The following is a 26050-nucleotide window of genomic DNA, read 5'->3' as shown; positions in this document are numbered from 1 at the left end:
GGGTCTATGCCAGTGCTTCTCAGAATTCAAGCAGGAAACACATCTCAACATCCACCGTCAAGAGGAGACGGTGTGAATCAAGCCAAACAAAGAACCCACAATTGAGGTAAACCAAGAGGCGGGAGTCTGAACTATAATGTCATGCCTGGTAAGATTTTTGGTTGCAGCTATGAAACGCATGGGTAAAGCCGTCTGAAAGGCTATCATCATGCAGGTGCTTAAGCATTTTGTTCGACGACAAGCTTATGTTTAATGCACAAATAGAAAAAGTAACAAAAGTGAAAATTGGCTTTAGTTTGAGTTAAAAGTGTGTTCTACTTTAATATCCAGGAAAGAAAATTGGGAAAGCTTCACGGTCATTGACTACAGCCACATACATATACATGCAGCCTCTATAGTGCATATTGAATTCAGGGTATACTGCATCTTGATGTTAATATCATAAATACTGCAGTTTTCAGGAAGTGACCTAAAATAGCTAAAGAAAAAAGAAATTACTAGAAAAAAGAAAAAACATCCATAGTTACAAAAACTAAAATTGATTTTATTATTATTTTTATTGTAAATGCAACAGCAAAACCATTAAAGGAAAAGAAAATTACTCAAAAATGGTTAAAACAGCTCATTCGATAAAAAATGAGCTAAAACTTTCATTAAATATAGAAAGACTAAAACTTTAGAACTTCAACCTAAGATGCAGTTTTTGTATGTATAGCAAAACTAAATATGCAAACTTTATAAACTGTGTTATCCTTTTAAAAGGTTAAACATGTTTTGTGTCTCGAAACCATTTTTTTCTTATATGAACAGCAGCAGCAAAAACAGCTCTGGGTCCCACAGGATAAACACTCTGATCGAGTTGCACCTCACTGGGTATACAACAGCACTGCTATACTTTTGTTTACAAATCAATAATAGGAAATGTTTTTAAACAATCTCGAACTTCCTATCTCTGCGAGCTACCAGTTATTCTCTTCCAAGTGCTTGTTTTTGAACGTATGTGGAGAGATTTTTAAAATCTCGAGCGACCTAGAAACAATTATAGTCATCAAATAATTTCAGGGTACCATAGGTTCTTTTGCCAAGGAGAGAATGTTTCTGATTTTCTCAGGCACAGTTCATTGTTGAGACACGTCTTTAATTTTAATCTTCAACTCAAAATGACTTCTGGGCAAAATAGAGGTGAAATAGAAAGTTGCTCTAGAGATGCCGTTTATGGATTTAAAGCAATATCTAACATAACAGCATCATGCAATGGCACACCATCTAGTCCGGTCTCAACTGAGTGAGAACATCATTTGTTTTGCAACAGGCCAAGTTGACACAGACCTGCATGGTCTATCTTGACATAAAGCAGAGTTATAAAGTCCTGCATTAGATCAATCCACCTAAAGCCAGCTAGGATGGTTTGTGAAGAATCAGGAGCAAAGATGAAAAAAAAAAAAAAAAAAAAAAAGACAAAAAATAATGCCGAGCATATGGGGGAACTAATTCAAACATAAAGACCTTCTCAAAGTTCTTTTTTGTAATATTAAAAATGCATGATCTAAAATATGAATATTGTTGGCAGCCTACAAAGTTCATAAAAGATAAAAAAAAAAATATAGCATTAAGGCTTTACTGTACTAGAACAGTAGAATATATTTGCATACAAAATGCTTTTACTTGTTATTTTTGGGCCTTTCTGCCTTTAAAAAAAAATCTGCATCAATAAAAATCAATTGGACTGTGTAGGATTGGCTGGTCTCTAAACTTATGCTTAAATATGTAAATGTCCTATTCTTTTGTGAAGGCCAACTGAGGCCCAACCATACCTTTTACCCCAAGGGCTCGTCAGGAGGTTGATCCAGCCCTGCTATAACACAATGACACATCTTAAATCTGTTGTTTACATTTTGAAAAGTCAGCAAAAAGAAAACAGTCCAGTAAAACTGAAATGCTTTTGTTATTTTCTTCCCCTGGTGTGAAACTGAGGCGAACATACAGTACATCTGCCAGGCCAAACAAATATTCTAGGTCGAAACAAATCTTGGCTTACTGCTGCTTCCCACTCGCAGTGCCATGCTCCATCTGAACACTTGAGCAAACAATCTGAGCATCTGGTCAAACAATTGTTGAGTCATTGGTATTGATCAAGAACTCAATCAACCTTTTTAGATGCAAATTAATGTAATTTGGCACTTTACAAAGCGGCGCAAATGTCATTCGTTACCCAGTTAATAGCCATGTATATGCGATTAGATGAGGTCAGCAATTAAATTAGCTCTGATTTGACCCTTGTTGCACACACCTCTGCGCCATGGGAAAAACTGACTTGAGGCTTGAGAGCATAAACCATTATTCCCCAGCACAAGCTCAATGTCAGAGATACCATGAGACTAATGATTAAAACAAGCCTCCTCATCTGTTTGACTTTCAGTAAGCCAGATTTCCACCCCCTGCGCAGCACTTCTCATTCCAGCAACATTACATAAATCAGTGCGCTGCAGAGGAGTGAAAGGGAAGAGTCCCATAAGTAATAAGAGAGAGGCATATCATAAGAAACCATTAAAGAATGGGCTCACCACCGAACATTAATTAACACATTCTTATTGCAATACTAAAACAGGTTATTGTGTGAATCATGAATTAGATGTAAACACGAACCTTGTTACAATTTAGTTTTCTTCTGAAGAATCTTCTTTTTTCTCATTTATCGATAACTTTTGGCAGGTTAGAGGACATTTTCATCCACCAACACATGGTTCATGTCTCATATATAACTAATTATCAGTGTCAGAGGAAAACAAGTCATTCAACGATTTAAAAAGAGATTTGTCAAACTTTGAATGCCTAACACTCAACATGAACCACGCGAACTATAAAAGTAGTTGACAGCTCAGATTGTGCCAGTTCAGAGGAGATATGAGCGCTTTTCTTACCGTGTTGTTTGTGTCCACTCACCAACTGGTTAGGAGATGTGTGCGTCGCGCTGGCTGCACGAGGATTGTACTTCCCACTGTAGTACAGCGCGCTCCGCTCACGAGCTGCTGCTGCTGCTGCTGCTGCTGCTGCGTCTGCTCTGATGCGCGCGCACACGCATAGATCCCATCCTAGTAGTACCCCCAGCGTCTGCACTACACGTGTTATGGTCCTTTACATTGCTGCGTCCTCTCTGTGCGTTCTTGTTTCACCACAGGCTCACAGTGATGATATATAAACAAATCACAAGCGGTGAAATGAACAAGAAATACAGTTCAAATACAGACGCTGACGCTAGAGCAACTAGTAAAAATGGATAAATCGTCCAGAAGTAGTTTTTTTTTTTGGCCATGAAATAAATCTTCACAAAGTTCCTTTCTGTGTTGAGTTTGCATGTTCTCCCTATGCATGTCTCTCCTTCCACTGTCTTAGAGACGTTTGGCGTTAATTAATGATTTTAAATTCCCATGAATGCGTGAACGTGTGATCGACTGCCGCCTTAGTCCTATGCAGCACACAAATTCAGTTTAAATTCTAAAACAAACATATTCACCGTCACCTGGCAGTGCTGCGGGCTGAAGTCTCTGCTTTTTCATCCTTTCTTTTTTTGCTAGTTTTGTTATTATGAAAAGACATGTTCCAGTTTGATTGGGCAACTTCTGCCTCTGTACAAGAAAGACATTTCACAAACGATCCCTCTGAGACAAATCACATCAGTCAGTTTTAAAAACACAATTTGTGCATTGCTGTCTCAGTTCTGAATTGATTGATTGATTGATTGATTGATTGATTGATTGATTGATTGATTGATTGATTGATTGATTGATTGATTAGTTGATTGGTTGGTTGGTTGATTGATTGATTGTTTGATTGGAATTGTTGGTTTGTGGATGGATGTATAGGTACTGTAGGTCCATGGATGGATCATATGCTGTGATAGATTGAGGACACACACAGTGCAACTAAACAGGGCTTCCTGTGATCATTAGCACCTGCTGCTCTTTGACCAAAACAAGTCATCAAACTTGAACGAGCTCCAGATGTGAGCATAAAAAAAGTGACTTTACAGAAATACATGTGCCAGACTAGTTTTATGGTTTCTTCTCACATATGGTTTACCACTATTCATATGTAATGACTGAAAGTGACTTCATATTGAGTTTCTCTTCACTTTGTAATATTTTTTATTTCCAGTGGTTTCCCTATAATTTTGCGTGCAGCATGTTTGAGGGGCTCAGTACTGACCACACACTGACCATATTCTGGTTTCTGGTCTGAACACTTTCCTATGGCATCTCGGCCATCGTCAGTTCTGTATAATTTATACTGGGGCGAAGACTAATGACATCCTTACCACTCAATCACAGCCAGTGTCAACATGCAGAAGGTGAAAAGTATGCTCTGTTGCTCCAATTTTTGTACCTCTCACATAGAAATTTGAAATCTTTGTATGACAGCTTGTGAAACACTTTGTCCGTCCATCGTCACTCTGTTAACACAGACAGGAAGTCTGGAGGAATATAGGAATACAACCAGAGCAACCTTTCATCTGTGTATGTGATGACACAGCAAAGCTGCAAGTCAGAGTTGCATTTCTGATTCCCGAGATGATGCTCAGAACTGTAAACAAGTCCTCGGTGACTGTGCTCCAAACAAAACCAGATGGGTAACAACAATTCACAAAAGAACATATTCTCCATGAAAACTTGGGACATAGGGGGTTTCATTTGCTAACAACATACAGAAAACCAGCTGGTACTGGTCTCCTCCACTCACTGTCTCTTCGGTCTAAAGTTATTTAAAAAGCGAAGTGGCAGAATGGGAATTTAAGTAATGAATCGCACGAATCATTAGGCCACAACAAAACACACATCCTTCAGTAATTTGCAGCTCATTGGCCTTACAGTTAATGATGTGTTGATGGCAAATTGGAGGACAAAAGAAGCACAAGAGCCCCTGAGACTTGATGTAAATGTTTGTTATTTTGTACAAGTTATTTAAAAAAGGCTTTGCAAACACATGGGAATCACCTAGAGACCAAAATCCAATCAACAAGACACACAAAAAACATAAACAAAGTTTTTTTTTCTTTTTTTTCTAATGTTGCAGGAGATTTGAGGTGAATTGCATCACAAGCTTGTCAAAAATGAAAATGAAACAATGCAACGAGTCAATCAATTATTCAGTTAAATTGTATTTGTATAGCTCCTTTCCAGTAAGTTTGTTTAATGTGGTTTGCTGATATTTATCACTGGAGCTTCTAAAAACACCGTACAAATCTTTCTTGGAATCAAATTTTTGAGCAGAAAATAAACAGAAAATGTATCAATGGCAAACATATAGATGAGACTGCTTCATTTGAAAATAAATGGCAAAAACATCATTGTAACAGTAAGAAAATAAATAAAATTACAAACTGAGGTGTGCTGTTCCAGGGATCAGCTTGTTCCTCTTGTGCTTTGAGACTTTTGAGTATGTTTTGTTTAACATATCTGTATCTTGGGCAATCATCTTTGTCAACCTACTGCTGTTCGCATGCATACATCGTATGACAACATTGCCACCTCCTGGTTGGTTCACATTTAAAAACTATGTTATATATTAAATGGGTCAACAAAGTGCACAGCTCAAAGGCCTATGGCTGGAATGACTGGAGATTTCTAATTGGAAAAAACTAAGCAATACTAATGATTATTTCAAATAAAAAACATTAAAGTAACCAGACAGATATACAAAAAAAAAACAACTACTAACCAAATGGATTACTTGTTTAACTGTAAAACAACACAAACTAATAAAAAATAAATAAAAATTACATAAACTAAACTGATAACAATAATAACACACTCCTGCAAAGACAGTGTGTACACAAAGCTGCAGAAAAAGTTTTTGCAAGGTTTTAAATTTGTTTATTCGACGTAGAAGCGTTCGCTGTCGCTTCCGTAAATTAAATAATAATTAATCAGAAATGTGTCGCAACTTTAAAAAGCTGCCAATTAGTTCGCTGAACGCACAGATTAGAAGCAAAATACTCTTCAAATGCGATAGATCAGATTATTTCGGCGTTCAGATTTTCAAAGACAACAACTCTGTATGTTATAGTCACCGAGTCACACCGGTGAATGCCCGGCCCTTGTGTGAGCCTTCTGCTACTAACCCCGCCCTTTTAGGCGACTCTCTGCTACAAAACCAGCGCTCCCGAAGAGGACTGCGCCATCGCCCGTTACGTTAGCTCGGAAGCTAAAAGAAAGCTCGCTCGCGACTCAGAGGGGGGCGAATCGCTCGTGTTGTAAAAGGACGACCTAAGTAACTATTTCACAGATTTTATCCAAACCAAGACATTTTGCTCGTACAGGTCGTGGTGAGTATTTTGTTACCAGACATTTTTCATTTTTTCCTTCCTTTTTCTTTTGTTTTTGGATTTTTTCTACGCTTTTTTTTTTTTTCCTCTATTTTGCGAGTGGACGTAATGTGCTGGCTAGCTGAGGTAGCTAGCTCACCCCCCCCTTCCCTCCCTTCAATAAAGCGCACACGCTGGTTTAGAAACACGACGCTTTGGATGCATTCTAGCTACAGTTTTACATTTTTCTGCAAGTGTGCCTAGCTTGATTTTTGTAGTGTTTATTGTGAAGACTTTTCTTTGATGGGACTGATTTGTTTTTGGCTCCGCCGGCCAGCTAACGTTAGCGCGAAGCTAACAGCGTTGATGTGGTAGCCGCAGCGTCATCCTCACGTCCCCGGTTGATTGCAGAATATCGACGGCCAATTTATCAGAATTTTGCAGGCTTTGTTTTTCTTTTTGCGAGGAAATGAGGAACTGGTCTGACGTTGGTGTATTTTCCCTGCTTTTGAATGTGGTGGTTGGCTAGCGTTTCGCAATGCTAGCCGGCTTTGGGCTTCCGAGGCTGGCGCAAGGCCTGTGTATCAAACCGATGCCAGCAGGTTGCGCTGTCGGCGTGTGTTGTGGATGGTTTAGGTAATTTTTATTTTTTTTTTCCCCTCTTTTTCGGATAATCCTTACGCTTCAGTTTTCTGGCCTGGACAGTTGGTGTTTTTTGTGGAGTAGATTTTCTTCGTGATTTTTATATTTTTTTTTTCGCCCTCCATTTACGAAGTGGTTTTTTTTTTTTTTTTCCTTCTGATTTTGGAAGCTTTGGACTGCCAGTGGTTTCATGTTGCATAACGCTGCTAAACACACTCCTGATTAAACGTTTCACATGAAAGAGTATTATGCCTGTTTGTGTATCAGAATCAGATCACGCTTTTACAATCACTCCTGGGCCACAGACACTCATGATTCCCCCACAGCAGTGAAGAAAACACAATCAAACGCATCAATGGGAGATTTACCTTCTCAGTATTGTTTCCACACGCTATATGTCCACTATCATCATCTGATTATATGACAAGACATGTTTGTAAGATGTTAAATCTTTATAAATATGGAATCACTCTTTCCTCCAGATGACTCCTTGTCCTTCACAATTCATAATTTGTATCTATATAATATAGACAAACAAAATGCTTTAAAATAACGCCACCGTACTGTCTGTAGGACAAGTAATTATTGTCTTGCTGGGTTTCTTCTCGGTTATTTGTCAAATTAACACCTTTCACACTTTAATTCATGACAACTCAGTGTTGTTTGACGAATGAGCTTTTCTGTAATGCTGATGGTTCAACTCTTGCTGATTTTTTTTTTAAAGTTAATTGAAATGAGGGCGAGACGCGTTTGCTTCAAATTCTATTCAGAGGTTGTAATGTCAGTTCTGTGTAGTGATGTAGCACACTTGTTTCTTGATGATGTAAGCGATCCCCACCTCCACCCACATGCAAGATTTGTTTTCAATAAATGTTTGTTTAGACTATGCGCAGCACCACGCACATGCACCAAATACCATTGTCTGTTAATGTCCCACCTCTAAACTTATTTTTCCTCAAATGGTCACATGAACCAGTCTGACATGTAAGAAGTTTTAGTTTTCGAGCTTATGAATTAAATAGACCTGCAGATAGTACATTTTAAAAGAAACTGGTAATTGGCACACACTGAAACAGTTGAGCCAACCCGAGATAAATTGTTGTTCGATGAATACAGTGTTTCTGTTATTTTGGCACTGCACCCAGCTTATATACTTAACCGCTCCAGATTACTAATAATCACAGGCGAACGTTGAGGCCTAGTTGTAACCTTCAAGATCCCACGGCTCCTTTTCTTTTGTTGAGCTGTGTGGGTAATATGTTTGCCTCCCCACTGACTCCTGCACGCATTCCTACCAGGTAAGACTTGGTACAACATAACCCTGCTCAGTTTGACTGAGGTGTGTTTTCTGTCACCTCAGTATAAATCGAGAGGGGCGAAGGTGAAGGTCGAGACACCAGCCCAAACTGAACTGAACCCAGCCCACAGTGTCAAACTTCAGACAGACGACCACCCTGCACACAGACGCTATGGAGTGAGTGATGAATGTTAAACCCCACCAGACAGCTGGGCGGGGGGGTTACTATCAATTCCGCTGATGTTTTCATGTTTATTTCATTTGTATAAACTCACACGGGAGGCTCTAGGCTTCACAGCAAACAGGCTTCATAGATTAGGTGTTGGTGTGCTCCACATAAACACTTAATGATTGCTCTTCTCCTGAAAAATCCTGTAAAACAAAACCACACACACTTGGTTGCATTTCATAGCTCCCATGGCACAGAAAGCACCAACAGACCACCTCAAAATGTTATATTATCAATGTTTAAAAAAAACCCAGACAAATCCTAATCATTCAAAAAACGTAGCAAACTTTAGCCTGGGGAAAAACCTGTGGTATGTACTGTTATAAATGTCACTAAAGTCTTGGTTCCACATGACTGTCATATATAGTTGGTGACGTTCAACCAGGTTAACAGGAAGTTGTCCCATCACTTGAAGTCATTGGTTCACTGTCTAATCCTTTAGGCTCCTCCTAAGATTAAAAAGAAGTTCACCTGGTTTGATTGTGAAATAACTGCAATGCATTCACTTTGACACTTTGAACAATCTACCTGCATCTTCTGATCAACATCAGCTCTTAAGGCAGGGTGACGGATGTGTGTTGCGATAGTAGTCTTGAGATAAAACAGATAATTCTGACAAATGCCTATTTTAGTGACTTCACGCTCAGCTGTTTTCTAGCAGAGGCATCCGAGCACTGTTACTTTACAGTGAGAACATCACACCACAGTTCACATTCATATTTCACTTTTTCCTCAATTCAGGAGTATCTGCACTCTTAGATTAAACTCTGTGAATGTAATGTGTATTTTTATGTCATTAGGTATTGAACTACAATGATTAGTTTGGTATCAGCCCTGCATAGTTTACTATCTGATTGCTTGTGATCTTGGTAGATTTCAGGCTTCTGATGTCATTTAATTGCCCGTTTTTGAATATTCATTTTTGACTTGAGTATTTTTCAACCTGGAAGGAAATAATCAAAACAGTGAATGTTAGGCACAGTTGGGTTTCTGTCTTTTGTTTGTAAATCTATATCCCCCTAGATGTTTTTCTTAGACAGTGTCCTGACTTGCAGGCGTCGGCAGCAGGAGCAGCTTTTCAGATTTTGCCACTAAATCTGGGAAATGTATGTCTATGTGTGCGTCTGTCTTTTTGCCAGTCGTTCACCCTCCACCTCCAGCCTGATGGCCAGCAGCAACGTCACCAACAAGACCGACCCGCGCTCTCTCAACTCCCGGGTCTTCATCGGAAACCTCAACACCCTGCTGGTCACCAAGGCCGACGTCGAGGCCATCTTCTCCAAGTACGGCAAAATTGTAGGCTGCTCTGTCCACAAAGGCTATGCCTTCGTTCAGTACGCCAATGAGAGGAACGCCCGCTCTGCCGTGGGAGGCGAGGACGGGCGGATGATTGTCGGACAAGTGCTTGGTGAGTACTGAAACATTTTACATGAAATCCTCAGATTAATTTTTTTTGATTGTTTTGGTTGCCTTATTAAAACTGGCATTTAAATTTGCTTTCAACATTTTAATCTTTTCTCAGACATCAACTTGGCTGGTGAACCGAAGCCACACCGGTCCAAAACCACTAAACGCTCTGCTGGAGACATGTACAGGTTAGTCAGCAGCAAAGTTACAATTGGAACCATTGTTGTCTTAGAGGGAAGAAAAAAAAAAAAAAAAAAAGAAGCTGCAGAGTAGATAGTTAACAATGTTACCAGGAAATGAACTGTTGGTAAAAATCGCTTGACCTACAGCAGAACTGGAAAATCAAAGTGTGGCTGTCAGACTTCCTGACATCTCTGTTTTGTTTTTTTAAACTCAACAGCAGTTCCTCCTTTGATCTGGACTACGATTTCCAGAGAGATTATTACGACAGGTAAGAAAAGTGTCACAGAATTCAATGGCCTTCAAGCATCAGGGTGGCGTCTCCTAAAAGACTTGTTATTCACTCTGTTCCCACTGTTTGGTACCAGAATGTACTCGTACCCGTCCCGTGTGCCCGCTCCCCCTCCCCCTCTTTCACGGGCGGTGATCCCATCCAAGCGCCCCCGGGTCAGCCTGAGCGGAGGAAGCAGCCGGCGAACCAAGAGCAGCTTCTCTACGTCCAAGAGCAGCCAGAGGACTTCATCCAAAACCAGTGAGTGTCTCCCTCGTGGCGCGGTGAGCTGGAAGGAACTAAAGAAGAAAAATCTGCTCTCGGATGTGGTTTTAACATTCGACCGAAAGATATATTGTGTCCTGGGTTTGGTCTGTGCTCCGTTCTCCCTTCAGACAGACTTTAATCTAACAACACCGGAGTAGATTTATAAGCATACCGTGATTTCTTTAAGCTTAATTGTTTTCTGCTCCAGGGTGCAGTTGGCAGCGTTCACACTTCCACAAACAGCCCACATTAATGTAACAATTGTACCGGGGCTCATTTTAACACAAACATGTGAAATGAGGCTACGTCACTGTCAATAACGACCAGAGGATTTCTTAAACCTGGCATGGATGAAGCCAACCATCCGTCACAGCTGGAGCTAGGGTCTGTCGTGAAAACGTGGAAGTATCTCATTTTAGTGCGTAGAAACTCACAAAGCCTCGCTCTCTGTTTACTGCAGTGAAAGTGGATGAGCTTCAGACCATCAAACGAGAACTGACCCAGATCAAAAGCAAAGTGGACGACCTGCTGGAGAATCTGGAGCGCATGGAGAAGGACCACAGCAAGAAGTCGGGTACGAGGGAAACTTGTTTTTTCTTAATCAAGGTGATGGACATCAAATTCATCAAGTGTCCCAGTTTTTTTTAGATGAAACTGAAATCTGCTGAAGCAAAACTGTCTCCTGACGTGCTATTAAGCATTATCTTCCATAATCCCTCCATGAATAACACTTTTATCCTCTATTAAAACAAAACAGTGACTAATGTGACACCATTTTGGACAGAAGTTAAGAGCTCGAAGACGGAGCCAGGAGAAGTGACCTCACCTCCACACCCGAGTAACAAGAAGGACGACGGCTTGAAGAGAGACCGGGAGAGCCAGGACATGAACGACTCTGATGAAGAGGAGGAGGAGGAGGAAGATGAGGAGGAGGGAGACCTGCTGGAGGAGGAAGAGGTGAGAGATGTGGATCTTCTTTTAATGTAGTTTCTAACACTGGCCAGCAGAGGGTGCTGCTAAAAGTGCTAGCTGTCTCTATAAAGCAAAGTGCACCAATGGTTCCACCCGAGGAACATAATGTGAATGCTTGTAGCTACAGACTGAAGATCTAGTTGTAATAAAGTAAAAAAAAAAAAAAAACCATCAACTTGAATTTGGTTCATTTTAGCTCCACCACTTGATCTGCTGCCATGATTAAGTCCTAACGTGCTCTTACAGGTGAAGAGTCAAGAGAGGGAGGAGGAGGACGAAGAGGAGGAAGGAGAGCACGTGGAAGGGGACGACGACGGCGACAGTGTCAACGGTGACGAAGACTCGTAGATGCGGATCACGGCGACGCATGCAGCTTTCTTGCAGCTTCCTGTAGGAACTTGGACTCCTGTTTTAACACTCATGTTGTAGATAGAAACGCAGACACACACACACACACACAAGCATGGTGCACAAACACTCAGTCCTCACATCCTAAATCTGCTCTAATCGGTTTATCTCTGCCAGTGTCACAGTAACAGGAATAACTAGCAGTAGGGGGTGGGCTTGTGTTTTTACTGGTCTGCGAGAGGAGGCAGGAACGTTGATGTTCTCAGAGACGACAGCTCGACGGACATGTCTTAATGTGAGGACAGCGATTCAGCTCAAGACAACCATTGTTTTTAAGTTCAGTGCGTGTACTTTTCTCATCAGTGGGTTCGTTTGTTCTCGTGTCTGTTTTAATGTCAGTTTTTTATACTCTTTGGTTCAACTGTAAAGGAATAAATTGCAATAAAATATTAAAATCACTCTTTGTTTTGGTGGGTTTGTTTCAAACAATGTAGTTTTATTGGGACAGTGCAGTTCCCTCAACCACAGATTACTTTACCACTACTTCTCATAGTAACTACTGTTACTAGGGATTAACTTAAAGATGGGGAAACTCAAAATTTTAAACTTTGTAAACACGATCAAGTGGAGACTCTTAGTCCTGTAATGGACTGATGGCCTCTCCCAAGTTTTACCCTGCCGTTGCCCCCTCATGAACTTTAACAAGCTCCATTCACACTTTCATGTAATTTAATGTCAACAGAGAATACCGGTTTCTTGAATCTCGAGGTTAATGATGCAAGCCTTTCTTTTAATCCACATCCTAACAGTTTTTGAGTACCCAAGGTGAGTTAGTGGAAACATTGCAGATTCAAAAGATCCTGTCAGAAGTTAAACATTTCAATAAGGAAGTAGTTAAACATTGATGCTTATACAAGTACGTGCTTTAATGATTGTTACATGCTGAGGTCCTTTACTTGCCTCTGGGCTGAATTGTAAAGTGGTTTCTCTGGGTAACAATTGCTTAGTTTTTTTATTACCGTTTGAGAACTTCAAGTGATTTTTATGTCATTGAGCTGCATGTGGACAGGTTTTGAGGTGTTTAATGAAAAATGAAATCCATTTTATATCCATGACGACTTGCTCAACAGGATTGCGGTTTATCCAAAATACCAGAAAATGTCTTTTTCTCCTGTTAAAAGGCCTGAGAGCACACCGATGTCTGTCCCACAGCAACGGCGTCACTGATCGGAGTACAAGTGATCCGCCATAACAACAGTGACGGGTTAACTAACCATATTTCTGCAATTCTTGTCTCGTGTACCCGTTGTTCCTCAAGCATGCAGTTTTAACTAGAGCTATGGCTGTGTGTGTAGGTTTTGTTTTTGTTTTTGTAGAGGTAAATCGTGAAGGTGGAAAAAGGCACTAAAGATACTTGAACACCACAAATATTAAATATATAAATTCTGCATAGGCTGAAAACTCACCCAAAAGACTTTCTTTGTTTTTCTTAAGAAGCTTGCTTAGTTTGCAAACCACTGAATTACATAAAACAAAACAAAGAAATTCAGGTATGGAGCAATATTTGACCTTTTTCTCTCATCAATCAGGAGAATCGGTGGGTTGTAGTTCTGCCTGATTAGTTTTCCTCATCTGAGCATCTGTGAAGTAACAGAGTGAGGGTACTAAGGAGTTCATGATAATGAGAGCGGTCACCAATCTGTAGTGGTCGTTATCGAATCAAAAGTGGCAGGAAAGGGCAGCTGAGGCTCATTTGAGCATGTGGGGAATGAAGTGGGTGGTGCGATCTGCCAGGAGCGACTGTCGCTGCAGACGTTCGTGGAGATTTTAATGGAGGGGCGTCGGTGTGTCACACTTTGCTCTTCAGCAGGTAATCATGATGTCATAGCTGATCAATAAGTTTCTCACAATCCATATCAAGACGGGGTGATGTGAATATAGTTTTATTATTAATCTCACATGAAAGTATACACAACTAAAGTACATCAACATTACAAATTCAAATCACAGCAACCATCCTGAGCTTCTTGTCCAAGACGATGGCTGTTTTTCACTTCACTGCCACAACTGGCTCAGTTTCCTTCAAACTTTAAATATTAAGGTGCGTGTGTGTGTGTGTGTGTGTGTGTGTGTGTGTGTGTGTGTGTGTGTGTGTGTGTGTGTGTGTGTGTGTGTGTGTCTTTTACACTGCAAATTTGCCCAGCAACTCAACAACAATGCATAAAGACAGAGTAAAAAAACTGGTGAAACATTTGTAAGAATTAAAAAAAAAAAAATTTAATCTAATTGAAACTTAGGTTTTGACACTCTATTTGTCTCGGGATGTAAAACTTCATTGTGTCTCCGTGGAAGCGTCTCAGACGGTCTTCAGGGCAAACAGTGCGAGGACACTCAGCGGGAGCAGCAGAGCTGCCAGGGAAAAGACATCAAAAGCATTTTTCAGAAACTTCATGTGTAACTTCAATGATATTAAAGAGGACGCAGCTATTTATTTATGAGTTACACTGGTTAAAAACACACACACACACGCACACGCACACACAAAGCAAAGCAAAGCCAAGCAGGAACAACAGGCCGCGCTGAAAAACTTCATTTGTATCATATTAAAATAATTTGAGGTTGACTAAAAGTCAAAATGTGTGCATGTGGAAAATAGAAATAACAAATGTTGCTGATTTCATCTGTAAAGCTCAAAGTCTAAAAATGAAGAAGAAACATGCGTACCATGAGGGGTGAAGAAGCTGCTGACCCCGGATGTTGTCATCATAGTTGTCATGTTCATGGCGGGTGTTGGTGTTGTAGAAACGTTTGCGACGGCCCCGGGGATAGTCATACGAGGACTCTCAAAGATGGTCGAAGGACTCATGATCATAGCTGGGGAGGGAAGCGTCATTAACGTCAGTGATTGATGGTGTCAGTAAAACAGTTCCACTGCATTCTGCTCTTCCTGCCATTGCACATACTTCCATTTGTCATTCCGGACGCGACGATGACAGCAAAGGTGCCGGCGTCACTGTTCCTGGTGCTGGTGGCGTTTGCACGGGGCACGGTGAACTCACACTGGATTAAGCTCCCATTCAATGAGCTCCGTATGCCCGTCACTATCTGAAAAGGGGGGATGCGACATGAAGTTAGACACAGCAGCCAGAGAATAACAAATAAAATAATATAAAAACTTCTAATTGGTGAAAAGAAATCTACGAAAGACACAAGAGATGTTGAATATTGGGGGAATTTCTCCATCCATCCTTTATATATAATCTGTGTGTATGTGGCACCTCTGACGCCCGTCAATCCGCCGTCTTTGGCTCAGGTGCCGTGAGACCACGTCACAGACTGAACCACTATGAATCGACCAAACTGGATTGAATTTGTCGGTAAACTGAAGCAACCTTTTTCAAATAAAACTGCTCTGCTTGTTTGTTGCACCCTGAATACTAGATTGTGATGACGCAGTTTCCCTGGACACAGCGTCACTATGCAGTTTTCTTTTTTTTTTTCTTTTCTCCTTCAAGCACTTTTGAGGTGGCAAACCAGAGGGAGCCCGTTTTGGATGGTTTTGATGCATCTTTCTTCTACCTTTATGTGCTGAACATCTATCTAGATCTCTTTTACACAGTGGGTTTATTACAAAATGATTGCTAATCTTACAGAGTGTGAGAAGAAAGCCATGATTTTAGATATCTATTATCTCGCCAACTAGTTTCTCAGCTGGAGTTTGTCAGTCACATCCTCATTGTGGTTGGTTGTTACAAGTTCTGCGTGGTCAAATTACTCTTACTTCCTGTCATTTCTCATAAAGGGAACATGGGCAGAAACTTCCCACAGAACACGAACAACGGCCTGGCCCCACCGCATGTCATGATGAAGGCAATCCTCAGGTGAAGTTAAACAACAAATATATATTCAGTAAGTTAATTATAGTTTATTAGATAGTTAATTACCCCTTGGTCACCGGGCATTGGAAAATGAGTGGTACACATTTCAAGCCAGCGCCTTAAACTTCAGTGTAATGTAGGAATGACTACTCAAACATGCTTCGGATAACGATGAACTCACAATTGAGTAAAAACTGTGACGACGCCATTCTCCCCAATGTCCCAGTGAGAAATTAAGAGGTGTAAAGGTGATGAAACAGAGTTCAACTTTACCGTCTCGACTGGAACGAAAGTCGTGTTGTTGGTGTTGTTTCTTAACATTGTTCGAAAGAAGAAGGTCCCATTGTCCTGAGCACAGAAGAAAAACAAGGAAGTTCCCTGAAGAAGGAAAAAAAAAAAAAAAGAAGATGTGGTGAGAGGTTGGAACGTTGAGATAAGACCAAAACATTGAACCTCACAAAGCGTTACTGTAAACATCACCAGTGAATAAATAAAGCACCATGATAGTGGAAACAAAGGTCAAGTTTCCAGCCTTTCTTGTTTGGTTGATGTCATTGAAAATGTTTCCTCGTCCGCTTATGAATGACGGCTTTTGTGTGACTGTCAAGTTGTCAAATAGTTCAGGCTTTGGGAAAGCTTTTCAGATGATTGCAACATATTGGCGCTCTTACCTCCACGCGGATTACTTTGTCTTTAGACAAAGTAGGGAAGTCCAGGTTACGGTGTCAAATAATCAAATATATGTGATTTTGTTCATTTCAAGGCTCCAAATATCTCATTTGATAGAAATGGCGCATAAGGAGTGTGTCCCACCGGGACATCCGGTGGCCCGATCGAGGAGGCGCCGGAGATCGCAGGGGGAAACGTTTGACCGCTCTGAAGTCGTTTGTCAGCTGTTGTTGTTTTTGTGTGTCTCACCACAGAAGACTGGGCGGTCAGTCCCAGTGCGATGTACCCGGGAGAGCTTCCACTCAGCTCCACGGACAGGTCGGTACCGTTGGGGGGCATCAGTGGGGTGGCGCTGATGGATGTGAACAGGCAGTCGGTGTTTCCTGCAGGGTCGCAGCCAACCGGCATCTCAACACACAGCTTTGTGTCCCCGCAGCCTGCGCGCGTGATGTTCACCTGGAAGACGCGAGACGCACCGCAAGCCTTTCAGTTTACACGTTTAATAGCTTCTTTAGTTATACTGCAATACTACATGTACTACAATGAACTCCTAGTAATAGTTAACTTAGCCAACACAAGGAAAATGAAGAAATAAATCCACTGAATGAAACGTTTGTAACTCTATTGCGCGTCACTGATTCCTTTTTGTTTTGTAATTTTCAATTTGTTTCATAAAACATCCTTGTCTACAGTATACAGCACTTTAAAAACATAATTAAACATAAAAACCTCAATAAGAAATTAGTGCAAACAATAAATTCAAAAAAGAACAAGGCGATAAAAACAATACCATGGCAGCAATAGAGACAGGAGCAGAGTCTCAAGCTGGGTTAAAAGCCAAGAAATAAAAATGGCTTTTAAGATTAGTTTTAAAAATGGACAGTTGTGTGGTTAAAGTAACTGTACTCATAATGAAAACAAATTCGAATGTTTTGCAGTCATTAATTGTTGATTTTCATGACTCATGAGCTAAAATGATGAATACACCGACAATCAAATTCAAATGTATGTTTTAGAAAGTGAATCAACGCTTTTTGGAAAAATGTGTGTTTCTATCCTCAACTAATAAGGTCATAACATAACGAGACCATCAGCGTGAACGAAAACTAACCTGTGTACTATTATCAAAGGACAAGTGAGAAGTTCCTCGGACACCCGATGTCAGGAAAACCATGACCGTGGCGATCAGCAGGATCAGTCCTCGCTCCATTCTTACCTGGGAGTTATCAACAGGGAAAGTTACAAATCACAGACGTTTGTCATCAACTGAATTAGTTAGAACTAAACCTCCATGTCTGAGTACATTCTTTAAATGACAAGATAATCAATAAAGGAAGTAACTTGGATTGATTAAAAAAACCCCATTGCTTGTTTTGCTTTATTTTCTCGTTATAAATCGATTGTGAAACTCTGCATGGAACAATTTAGATTGATCAAATTTAGATTGACACTCGATACGTGCATTTATACGTTTATATTTGTCTTTGACTTGTTTTTATAAAGTCTCTCAGAATTTCTCACTTCATCACATTAGTTTTCAAAAGAAAGTTGGAAAAAAAAACCTCACATTCACTCAGTGAGAACAAGCCAACTCCTCATGGGAAGACCCATAAACTAAACGGTTCTTTCGGCGTTTCCTCTTTAATTTAAATCTATTCTGCTCAACCTATGTGTTCAAATCTTGTGTGTTTTGGGAAAGAAACATTTTCTCATCGGATGTATGAACTCGGCCTTCCTGTAATGATCACAACTCTTCTATGTGTCAGTCATTCAGTGTCACGTCATTACAACAAAGTTGGACTTGAATTCTGGTCAGATGACACATCTGGTTCAATCGCAGGAATGCAGATGTTTACAGGCAAAGTTAGTACTCACTATTTGAAGCTGTGTGGTTAGGTGAGCTGGAGGTGAGTGTTTATCAGCCGGGCGCGCTCTTCTCTCTCAGCTTGAGTTGTGCAGGAGACATTTAAAGCGTGCCGGTGATGCAGGAAGGAGGAAGAAAGGGCGGAGCTTTGTAGGAACACACCTGCATCACACCTTTCCCCCAAACATGGTCATCATCATCCTTATCATCATCATCATCATCACCATTGAAAATGTTCCTTCTGAAAGTGCTCCATCATCATGTGCTGAACAGGTTTGTTTAGAAGAAAGAAAATAAAAAGTTCCTTACAGTTTCTGTTACTGGATGTGTCATGATCAGTTCCGACATGCAACTTGGAGTTTCCGTACACTTCTTAGTATTCCAAATATTTTTACTTGAGCAGTGTACTCAAATTTAATGAGTTTACAAGGAAAACGTGATGTCTGGCATTTTGGTAGAATCTTTTTTTTTAGATATGATTTAAAACACAGCCAGAAACGGGCTACATTAAAAAGCTTTACAAAACATTATCTTTTGTAAAGTTGTGGAGTTTGAATATTTAACTTGTGTGTGCATTTTTCCTTTTTTTTTTTTTAACGAGAAGGTTACATGTAAACTGGATTTTAGAGATTTAGTTTACATTGTTTAGGGAAAAATAAACTCACCGAGACACATTTCAGGTCATGAACATTCAATTAAGAGGGCAGGATTCAAAAGAAACCAATCCAGTGTTTGTTGATAACGTTCAAGCTGTTCTCTGTGGTTGTTACTGTGGTAAAGGTGACGTCTGTTCATTTCACCTTGATTTGTCTTTGGAAAATAAAATAAAAAAAAACAATGTGTGTTGAAAATGACAGGTGAATGAGTCCCTGCCGCGTGTCTTCATACCAAACCAAGCTTTTGTTTGGAGTTGAGAGGTGAACATTCCCATCAGATCAGGTGTATCTTATAGGAAAGGGGTTTCTTTTTTCTTTTTTTTTGTCTCCGGAGCGTGAAATTATACGTTTCTCACAAATGTGTGGATGAACACATGATTGTTGAGCTGACGACAACGTCACCAAGTACAACAAACTTTAGTTATCGAGCTTCGATGGGGGAAAAAATGTGAAAATATTGTTTAAAATCTAACTTAAAATTGAACATGGGAACAGATTGTTTCCCTCCAGAAGACCCAGCCTGTTCATATTTCTTCTCATTCTACCAATATACTTTCCAACAGGGCAGGAAAGAAAAAAGCTCAACCGCATCGGAAGCAGCCAAACCAACTCTCATGAGCAAATTTGCTCCAAAAACCATGGAAGAAATGATTTCTACCCATGAGTCACACAGGCATGTAGAATATCTTCCTCATTCTCATATGACTGCATAGACATCCGAGCATATCACATGAATCTACAGCAACGACGGGAGTGACGGGACATATTTCCACAACCACCCATTTCCTTTTATTTGCTGTCTTTTATAAGATGTGGTGTAACTGGAGAAGACCAAAACAGAGAGCTCTCAATGCGTCAGGCATGAAGATATAATCAGCAGATCCTTCTGCAAGTGCGCGTGACGGCGTTTGTGGTTTCATCGGTTCATGCTTGTTCGCTAAACCAGGCTGGCGAGTTTTCAAGATATTGTGCAATCAGAAAGTTGACTAGTAGTGTTTTGTCTGTTTAGTACCTTTGCAAAACACCAGCTTCTGGAGACAGATGACAATAAAAACAGAAAAAACAAGTACGTGTACTCGAGATCTATCGAGGTCATTAGTCGAGGAAGTCATGACAGCGCAGGGAGGTTTTACACTGTCAGGGGTTTTTACCTTTACATTTCTTGGTGATTCCAAAAGGCTGAATGTGTTGGTGAAGTTTATTTTCTGTCTCAGTGCAGCGATGGACTGACAGACTACCGAGGGTCTACCTTCTCTTTCATCACCTGATGCTCGCTGTGGTCGGAAAATGGAGGCAGAGTTTTGAGTTCCCAGGTTCAGTGAGAGTCCGCGACTGTTTCTATTATCAGGACTGTAGTTCAGTTAGCTCAGATCACAATCAGCCAGTTCTTTTCCAGTTAGGCTGCTTTAGGCTTAGATTTTAGACCAGGGGTGTCAAACTCATTTTAGTTCAGGGGCTACAGACGGCCCAATTTCATCTTGAGTGGGTGTTGGAATAAAAGTGTATATAATTTATCCCATGCTGTATTTCCACATTCTTGCACTATGATGAGTGCAGGGGTGTTGTTGCAACAATAATCTTTATGCCTTGTAGATGATAATCCTCTGAAACTGAGAAGACAGTTTTGTGAAAACCGGCAAAGAGCGGTTTCACAAAAGAACAACGTGTTCCAGCACTCGAGTCAAAGCTGACCTCGACGGAGCGATGGTTCCATTCACCTCCTCCCTCCTCTGCTCACTGATCTCTGTAGAAATGTAAACACCTTGCTGCAACCCTAATAAAAAGAGAGAAGACGGACGAGAGTTTTCAGAGCGGAGTGGAGATTGTAACTGAAACACTCTCTGTCCGTTCTCCTCGCGAGTAAGACCTGAAACTTGACTTGGTGTGTGTTCTTTCTTGCAGGTTAATAAGTGTGCAAAGGTTAAACCTGACAGTGGGCTGGAGTGCCAAAATAACCATCAAGTTTAAACTAAAGTTTCTCTTTGTTGTGGCATAGAGTATACGTAATGAAAATATGTTCACAAACATTGGTTTTCACACATTGGTTTGGCCAGATTGGAGCCTCCTGCTGGCTGGTTTTGGCCCACGGGCCTCGCGTTTGACACCCTTGTATTAGACCCTTACTCTTCATACATGATAAATGTGGAAATTCAAGTGAAAAGTAAAGTTTCCAATATTTTTGTTTTTAGCATATTTGGAATTATACATAAAAGCTTTCCAGAGCTGCTCTACATTGTAGGAAAAACGTCTTTGTTGGACACATTTCAATTATGGAGCTGCCATAGAGTTTATGTAGTACTTTGAAAATTTCTTAAAAATAAAAATACTATTTGAATATCCAATGTAACGTATTAAATGTCCACATAAACATGTAGACTACCGCGCAGGTGATCAAAAACGTTCCTTTGGTGGCCGGGTATTTTGCGCTTCACACGCGAAACTGACGTATCGCACTCAGCAACTAGTTCATCCGTTTACTTGCCTTTCTATGTATTTTTCCACTTCGTCACATACTTTTAAACTTCTGTGTTTTGCATCTTGTTTACGATTGAGTTTGAAAATGAACTCGAGAGACAACAGAATGAACTTGGCAACAAAATGTGTCTGAAAAGTACGACTGCAGCGAGGAGAGACACTGAAACTTGTTTTCTGTCCCAGGATCCTCTGAGTGACTCGAAGCGTTCGGCCAGTGTGGACAGCCTGACCGACGCCGGAGAGGTGAGATGTAACCGATCGCTGAGAGTTACTAACAAACTAGAACTGCCGGTTTAATATGTCTGTTTGTTATTCAGAGAATCATTTAGTTTCTGACTCGAGTGGCAGCACAGATCTGAGTGGTTCGTCCACACAATCGACAGAGTCGAGTACAGAGGATTGTTTCTTCCAGGAAAGCTCCAATTATTATTATTTTGTTTTTTCACACCAAATCCAGGCCTTGAGCACACGTGGTAGAGATTCTGATATTTTTCAACATGCCCCTCCCTCGTCATTGACGTGTGGCTGACATCACGGATAAGCGTCGGAGGAAGTGTTCCCAGCCAAAATGTTAAAAGCTATGCTCTCTTGTTTCCCCATTCCCCTTCTTCTCTCCGCCATCATTTTGTCAAGATTCTCTTGGTTCATGTTGAAAACGGATATACACGCTCTGACCGGTGTTACCAGATATGGTGGGTGTCGCCCAACTGTGGAGCCAAATTCTCTCACCTGTTAACTTTGTTAGTTTCGTCCATCGTGTGTTTACGGCGTATTCTATATTACACATATAATGGTTTTACAATTTTAACATGGTTTCTACAACATCCTGAGATCTGGGCGTGTTTTTATTGAGGTGTGTGGGTTTGACGTCGTTAGTGAGTCAGATCTGGCAACTCTGGTGGTGGCCAGCGTGCCAAGCGCATGGCATCCATATTTGCATAGAAAAGGGTGTCTCAGCATACCTGGAGAGAGCAGAGTGAGATCCTTCACTGCTTTTTATAAACAGCGTCACCTACCTTCAAAAGCATACATAATAATTCAAGTACGCGATTTACTGTTTTAAAGAAAAATAAAAGATGATTCATACAAACTATTTTAAGTGATTATGTCTTTCAAAGTATACCTACAATTTTAAAGTTTATTGTTTTAAATGATGATTTTACTCAAACTAGTCTTACAATTTGAAAGGTTTATTCAAGGAGTTAATTACTACTTTATGTCATAGGCCTGCCGACAATTATCGAATTAATTACATAAGGTTCACTTGACCCAAACAGTTATTTTTTTAAGGAACAAGGTTTTACAGGGTTTTACTCAGACTGCACTCGGTGACATTACTGGGCTGCACGCTTCTTCTACACACCTGTTGTCTTTTCAACGGCTGAGTTACAGCGAGAAACAGACTTACCACCATGATGGAAGACAGCCACGCCGTGAGTACTGACTGTGACTAGTTTTATTAGTTTGACATTAGAAAACAAATGAACATTCGTTTATAACGTTTATTGTTTAACGCATTTGATGTCTTACTTTGCACAGGTCTATTCTGTCTATTGTACATCCTGTTTGAAGTTATAACGTTCTACACATAAAAATCCAGGAGAGAAAATTCTATATGTCTGTATCCAGTTCTGGGATTAGGTCTGATTTATATTCATTTATGTTTGCAAAATGATCTGAAAATGTTCAATTTGTTATATTTGTAGATGCACCCAACAAGGGAGACCCTCCCTGTATTGAACATGTGCACCACATGCAGCAAAAACTTTGTTCAAGCCAACAAAGTTGAATTAGGTTAAACCCCATTTAGACGTCCATTTTAAAGGAGCAGTTCTCCATGAAGGTAAGATATGCAAACATTTGTTTAAGAAAAACAAATAAAGTTGTCGGCTCACTATTTCAGTGACATGGAGGAATTCTGCAAGAGGCTGGAAAGAAAGTCAAAGAGGGAAGGGAAATCATTTAGTTGGTAGGTGGCGCTCACTTCAAAAGGAGGTATATTGGCATGAAATGTTAAAATGAAATGCATTTTGCCAAAGTAAACTTGTGAAATATGTACAGTTTATTACATATATCAATGCTATGTGTACTAATGTATGTTCATTTTTTTTTTTTTTTATCTCTGTGTCCCTCAGGAGGTGAGAGCACATTTTTCACTGTGGGTCAAGATAATTCACTTTTGTTTGTGTGTTTATCTTTTATTTTTATTGAATTTATTTCATTGTATATAATAAATTAAAATCTCACTCCTCCAAACTTGTAATTTTGTATTACGTCTCTCCAACCCTTTAAGCTATTCCTTTTAAATCTGGAGTCTACAATAAAAAAATGATTCTGATGTATGATTCCATTAATAGGCTATTCTACCTGATAATAACACAAGTATGTAAATTACACAATGCAAGTCTCGGCAATCAAGTTATTATGATGGGTAACTTTATAAAGCAATATGTTTAACTCACCCTTGATTATCCTATTTAGAACAGTAAATTGCATTCTAGAATTATTATGCAGACTTTTTTTTAAGGTAGGTGGCGCTGTTTATAAAAAGCAGTGCAGGCTCTCAGTCAGCGGGATCTCACTATGCCAGTGCACTTGCTGTGGTTCCCCAGTTTGCCGGCAGGTGGCGCTGTCAATAAAAAAAATCAGCGCGGGACCTCACTTGGCTGTCCCCAGGTATGCAGAGACATAATACTGTTTACGTCTGTCAACAGTGTCTTCTGCTGTCTGGGACCCGGAACCGCCGGGTCCGATCACAATGAACCGTTTTCTAGTTAACCTGCTTTAGGTGTAGATTTTAATTTAGACCCTCACTTTTCATACATTCCCGCTCAAAAAGAAAATGTTAAATGTGGACGTTTAAGTGAACAAAAAAGTTTTATATCATTTGTAACGTACAGAAAAGTTTTCCAGAGCTGCTCTGGATTGTAGAAAAACTTCTGTGTTAGCCACGCTTCCGATCTGGGCCACATTGAACCCCATTGTGATCTGTGGCGACACCTCAAGGGGACCACAGTGTATTCTGAAGGTTGTGTCGAGTAAAAATGCTTCAAAAGGTTCATTCTTGAAACTTTAAGTTGTACGTATGATCATTTTTTATTGTTTTAGAAATACCCCCAAAATTCATTTTACATAGTACACTTCATAAAACGTCCGCTATTATAAAGTAAAAAGTGTAATTTTACCTGAGATTGGGTATATTTCAGGCAATGTAACGGTAGTTGTGTCCGAGTATACAATTCTAGTAGTGTGGTGTTTGGGTTAGGGTTGATTTTGTCGTTGAAGTCTGTCAGTGAGAGTTTGTGAAAGTTTTATAACGCTCACAAATTCATTTAAATAATTTGTCTCATTATTGGATCTTTGGCGCCACCCAGTGGTGAACGGCTGGTACTTACATCCTCGTGTTTCAGTAGTGAACAAGCCACACCGAGGGGTGAAGTGATGTTCACCCACACAAGGAGTGAATGTGAGTGAAATGAGTGAATTAGGAATAAAAGAAAATGAACAACAAAGGTAACTTGTAATCATTTATTAACGCAGGTGCGGGTGTTTGCCCAGGGTGGAAAACAAGCTTCGATACAAGACCGTTGAACGTCGCAAAACACTAGTGTACACATCAAAAGTGAGTCAACACAATACAATGATCGTGGAAATAAAGGTTGAGTTTACAGCCTTTCTTCTTTGGTCTGTTGTCACCTGTGTTAACTCATCGATGTTTTTGAAAATGTTTCCTTGTAAATGACGACTTTCGTGTGACAGTCAAGTTCTCACATAGTTCAGGCTTTGGCTTTGGGAAAGGTTTTCAAATGATTGCAACACATTTGAGCTCTTCCACTAATGCAAAACAAATGTTGTTGCGCTGAGCGTGTATGTAGAATGGCAATATGTCTACACATGATTTAATACTGGACTCCGTTTCTGAAAAGCACAGTCATAACTGGTGTTGAAATAAAGCCATTGAATTAGTCAGAGTAGGTCTCAGATACTTGATGGTTCAATTGGTTTAAAAGCTCATTTCTTCTGAATTAAAACTAACACTAGTTAGTCCATGGAAAAGGAACGGTCATGATGAATAAATGACACGGAGCAAGAAAACAATTGCACGTCAGTGATTACGAGGAACTTCTGGGCCAGATAGGAAGAGAATAAAATAAAGGAGTGTTGATTTATTTTCCCTTCACTGGTAACAGGAACTTCACTTCAAGACGTTGAATCAGAAACTGATGCCGTGTGGATGATAATATTGTAGAGTCACATTGGCTATTTGATGGCTGTTAAGTTTATATTACCGTGATTAGACGTCAGCATTATTTGATTTTAGTGAAACAAAAGGTTTCAGGGAAACTAAGACTAAACTTTAAAGGTCTCAAATGGAGCAAATATTTATTTCTCCCTTTGTGGGGACATGCACACACGAACTGTAAATAGATCAATCCTTGTGTGGCTTGAGAGGCCGAACAAAAAGTAGAACACGTCACTGAAACTATTTCGCCGCAGAGTAAACGTGCCGCAGACAACAAGCAGCTGAACCTCCTTGGATGTTAAAATGTAAAATAAATCTAAAAAAAAAAAAAAAAAGGCTGACCTTTATGAA

General features: G+C 40.1%; 3 protein-coding genes across 7 annotated transcripts in view; 1 reads left to right on the top strand and 2 right to left on the bottom strand.

The window, feature by feature from the left end:
- The window catches only part of glis1a (GLIS family zinc finger 1a), a 46840-nt gene extending 43782 nt beyond the window's left edge, over window positions 1-3058 (bottom strand). The window contains exon 1 of one of the 2 annotated variants that reach the window (XM_080481472.1): window positions 2922-3058. The gene's annotated coding sequence lies outside the window, so the exon portion shown is untranslated. The remainder of the gene's footprint in view (window positions 1-2921) is intronic. The other variant, XM_080481473.1, reaches the window with a different exon arrangement.
- Window positions 3059-6173: 3115 nt separating this feature from the next.
- LOC308113244 (heterogeneous nuclear ribonucleoprotein C) lies at window positions 6174-12373 on the top strand. Of its 4 annotated transcripts, none has more exons than XM_080469320.1 (9): window positions 6174-6322; window positions 8304-8417; window positions 9609-9877; window positions 9992-10064; window positions 10277-10327; window positions 10425-10588; window positions 11055-11168; window positions 11382-11551; window positions 11813-12373. In XM_080469320.1, the coding sequence occupies exons 2-9, from the start codon at window positions 8413-8415 to the stop codon at window positions 11912-11914; spliced, it is 948 nt and encodes a 315-aa protein (XP_080325446.1). In that variant the 5' UTR covers window positions 6174-6322; window positions 8304-8412; the 3' UTR covers window positions 11915-12373. The 4 variants fall into 4 exon arrangements, with proteins under 4 accessions (XP_080325446.1, XP_080325444.1, XP_080325445.1 ...); XM_080469318.1 differs by having other exon boundaries at window positions 6197-6322; window positions 11379-11551; window positions 11813-12371; XM_080469319.1 differs by having other exon boundaries at window positions 6198-6937; window positions 11379-11551; window positions 11813-12371.
- Window positions 12374-13841: 1468 nt separating this feature from the next.
- Window positions 13842-18418, bottom strand: LOC308113236 (putative ferric-chelate reductase 1). Its single transcript, XM_080469307.1, has 7 exons — window positions 18337-18418; window positions 17573-17677; window positions 16711-16917; window positions 16066-16170; window positions 14878-15019; window positions 14639-14788; window positions 13842-14323 (listed from the first exon to the last, which is right to left on the bottom strand). Exons 2-7 carry the CDS (start codon window positions 17669-17671, stop codon window positions 14271-14273), a joined length of 756 nt encoding a protein of 251 aa, XP_080325433.1. The 5' UTR covers window positions 17672-17677; window positions 18337-18418; the 3' UTR covers window positions 13842-14270.
- Window positions 18419-26050: the final 7632 nt, after the last annotated feature.

Source organism: Lipophrys pholis, assembly GCF_963383615.2.
Source record: "Lipophrys pholis genome assembly, chromosome: 1".
NCBI lineage: Eukaryota > Metazoa > Chordata > Actinopteri > Blenniiformes > Blenniidae > Lipophrys > Lipophrys pholis.
The sequence above is the reverse complement of the archived record's forward strand: the minus strand, read 5'-3'. Positions and strand labels throughout refer to the sequence as shown.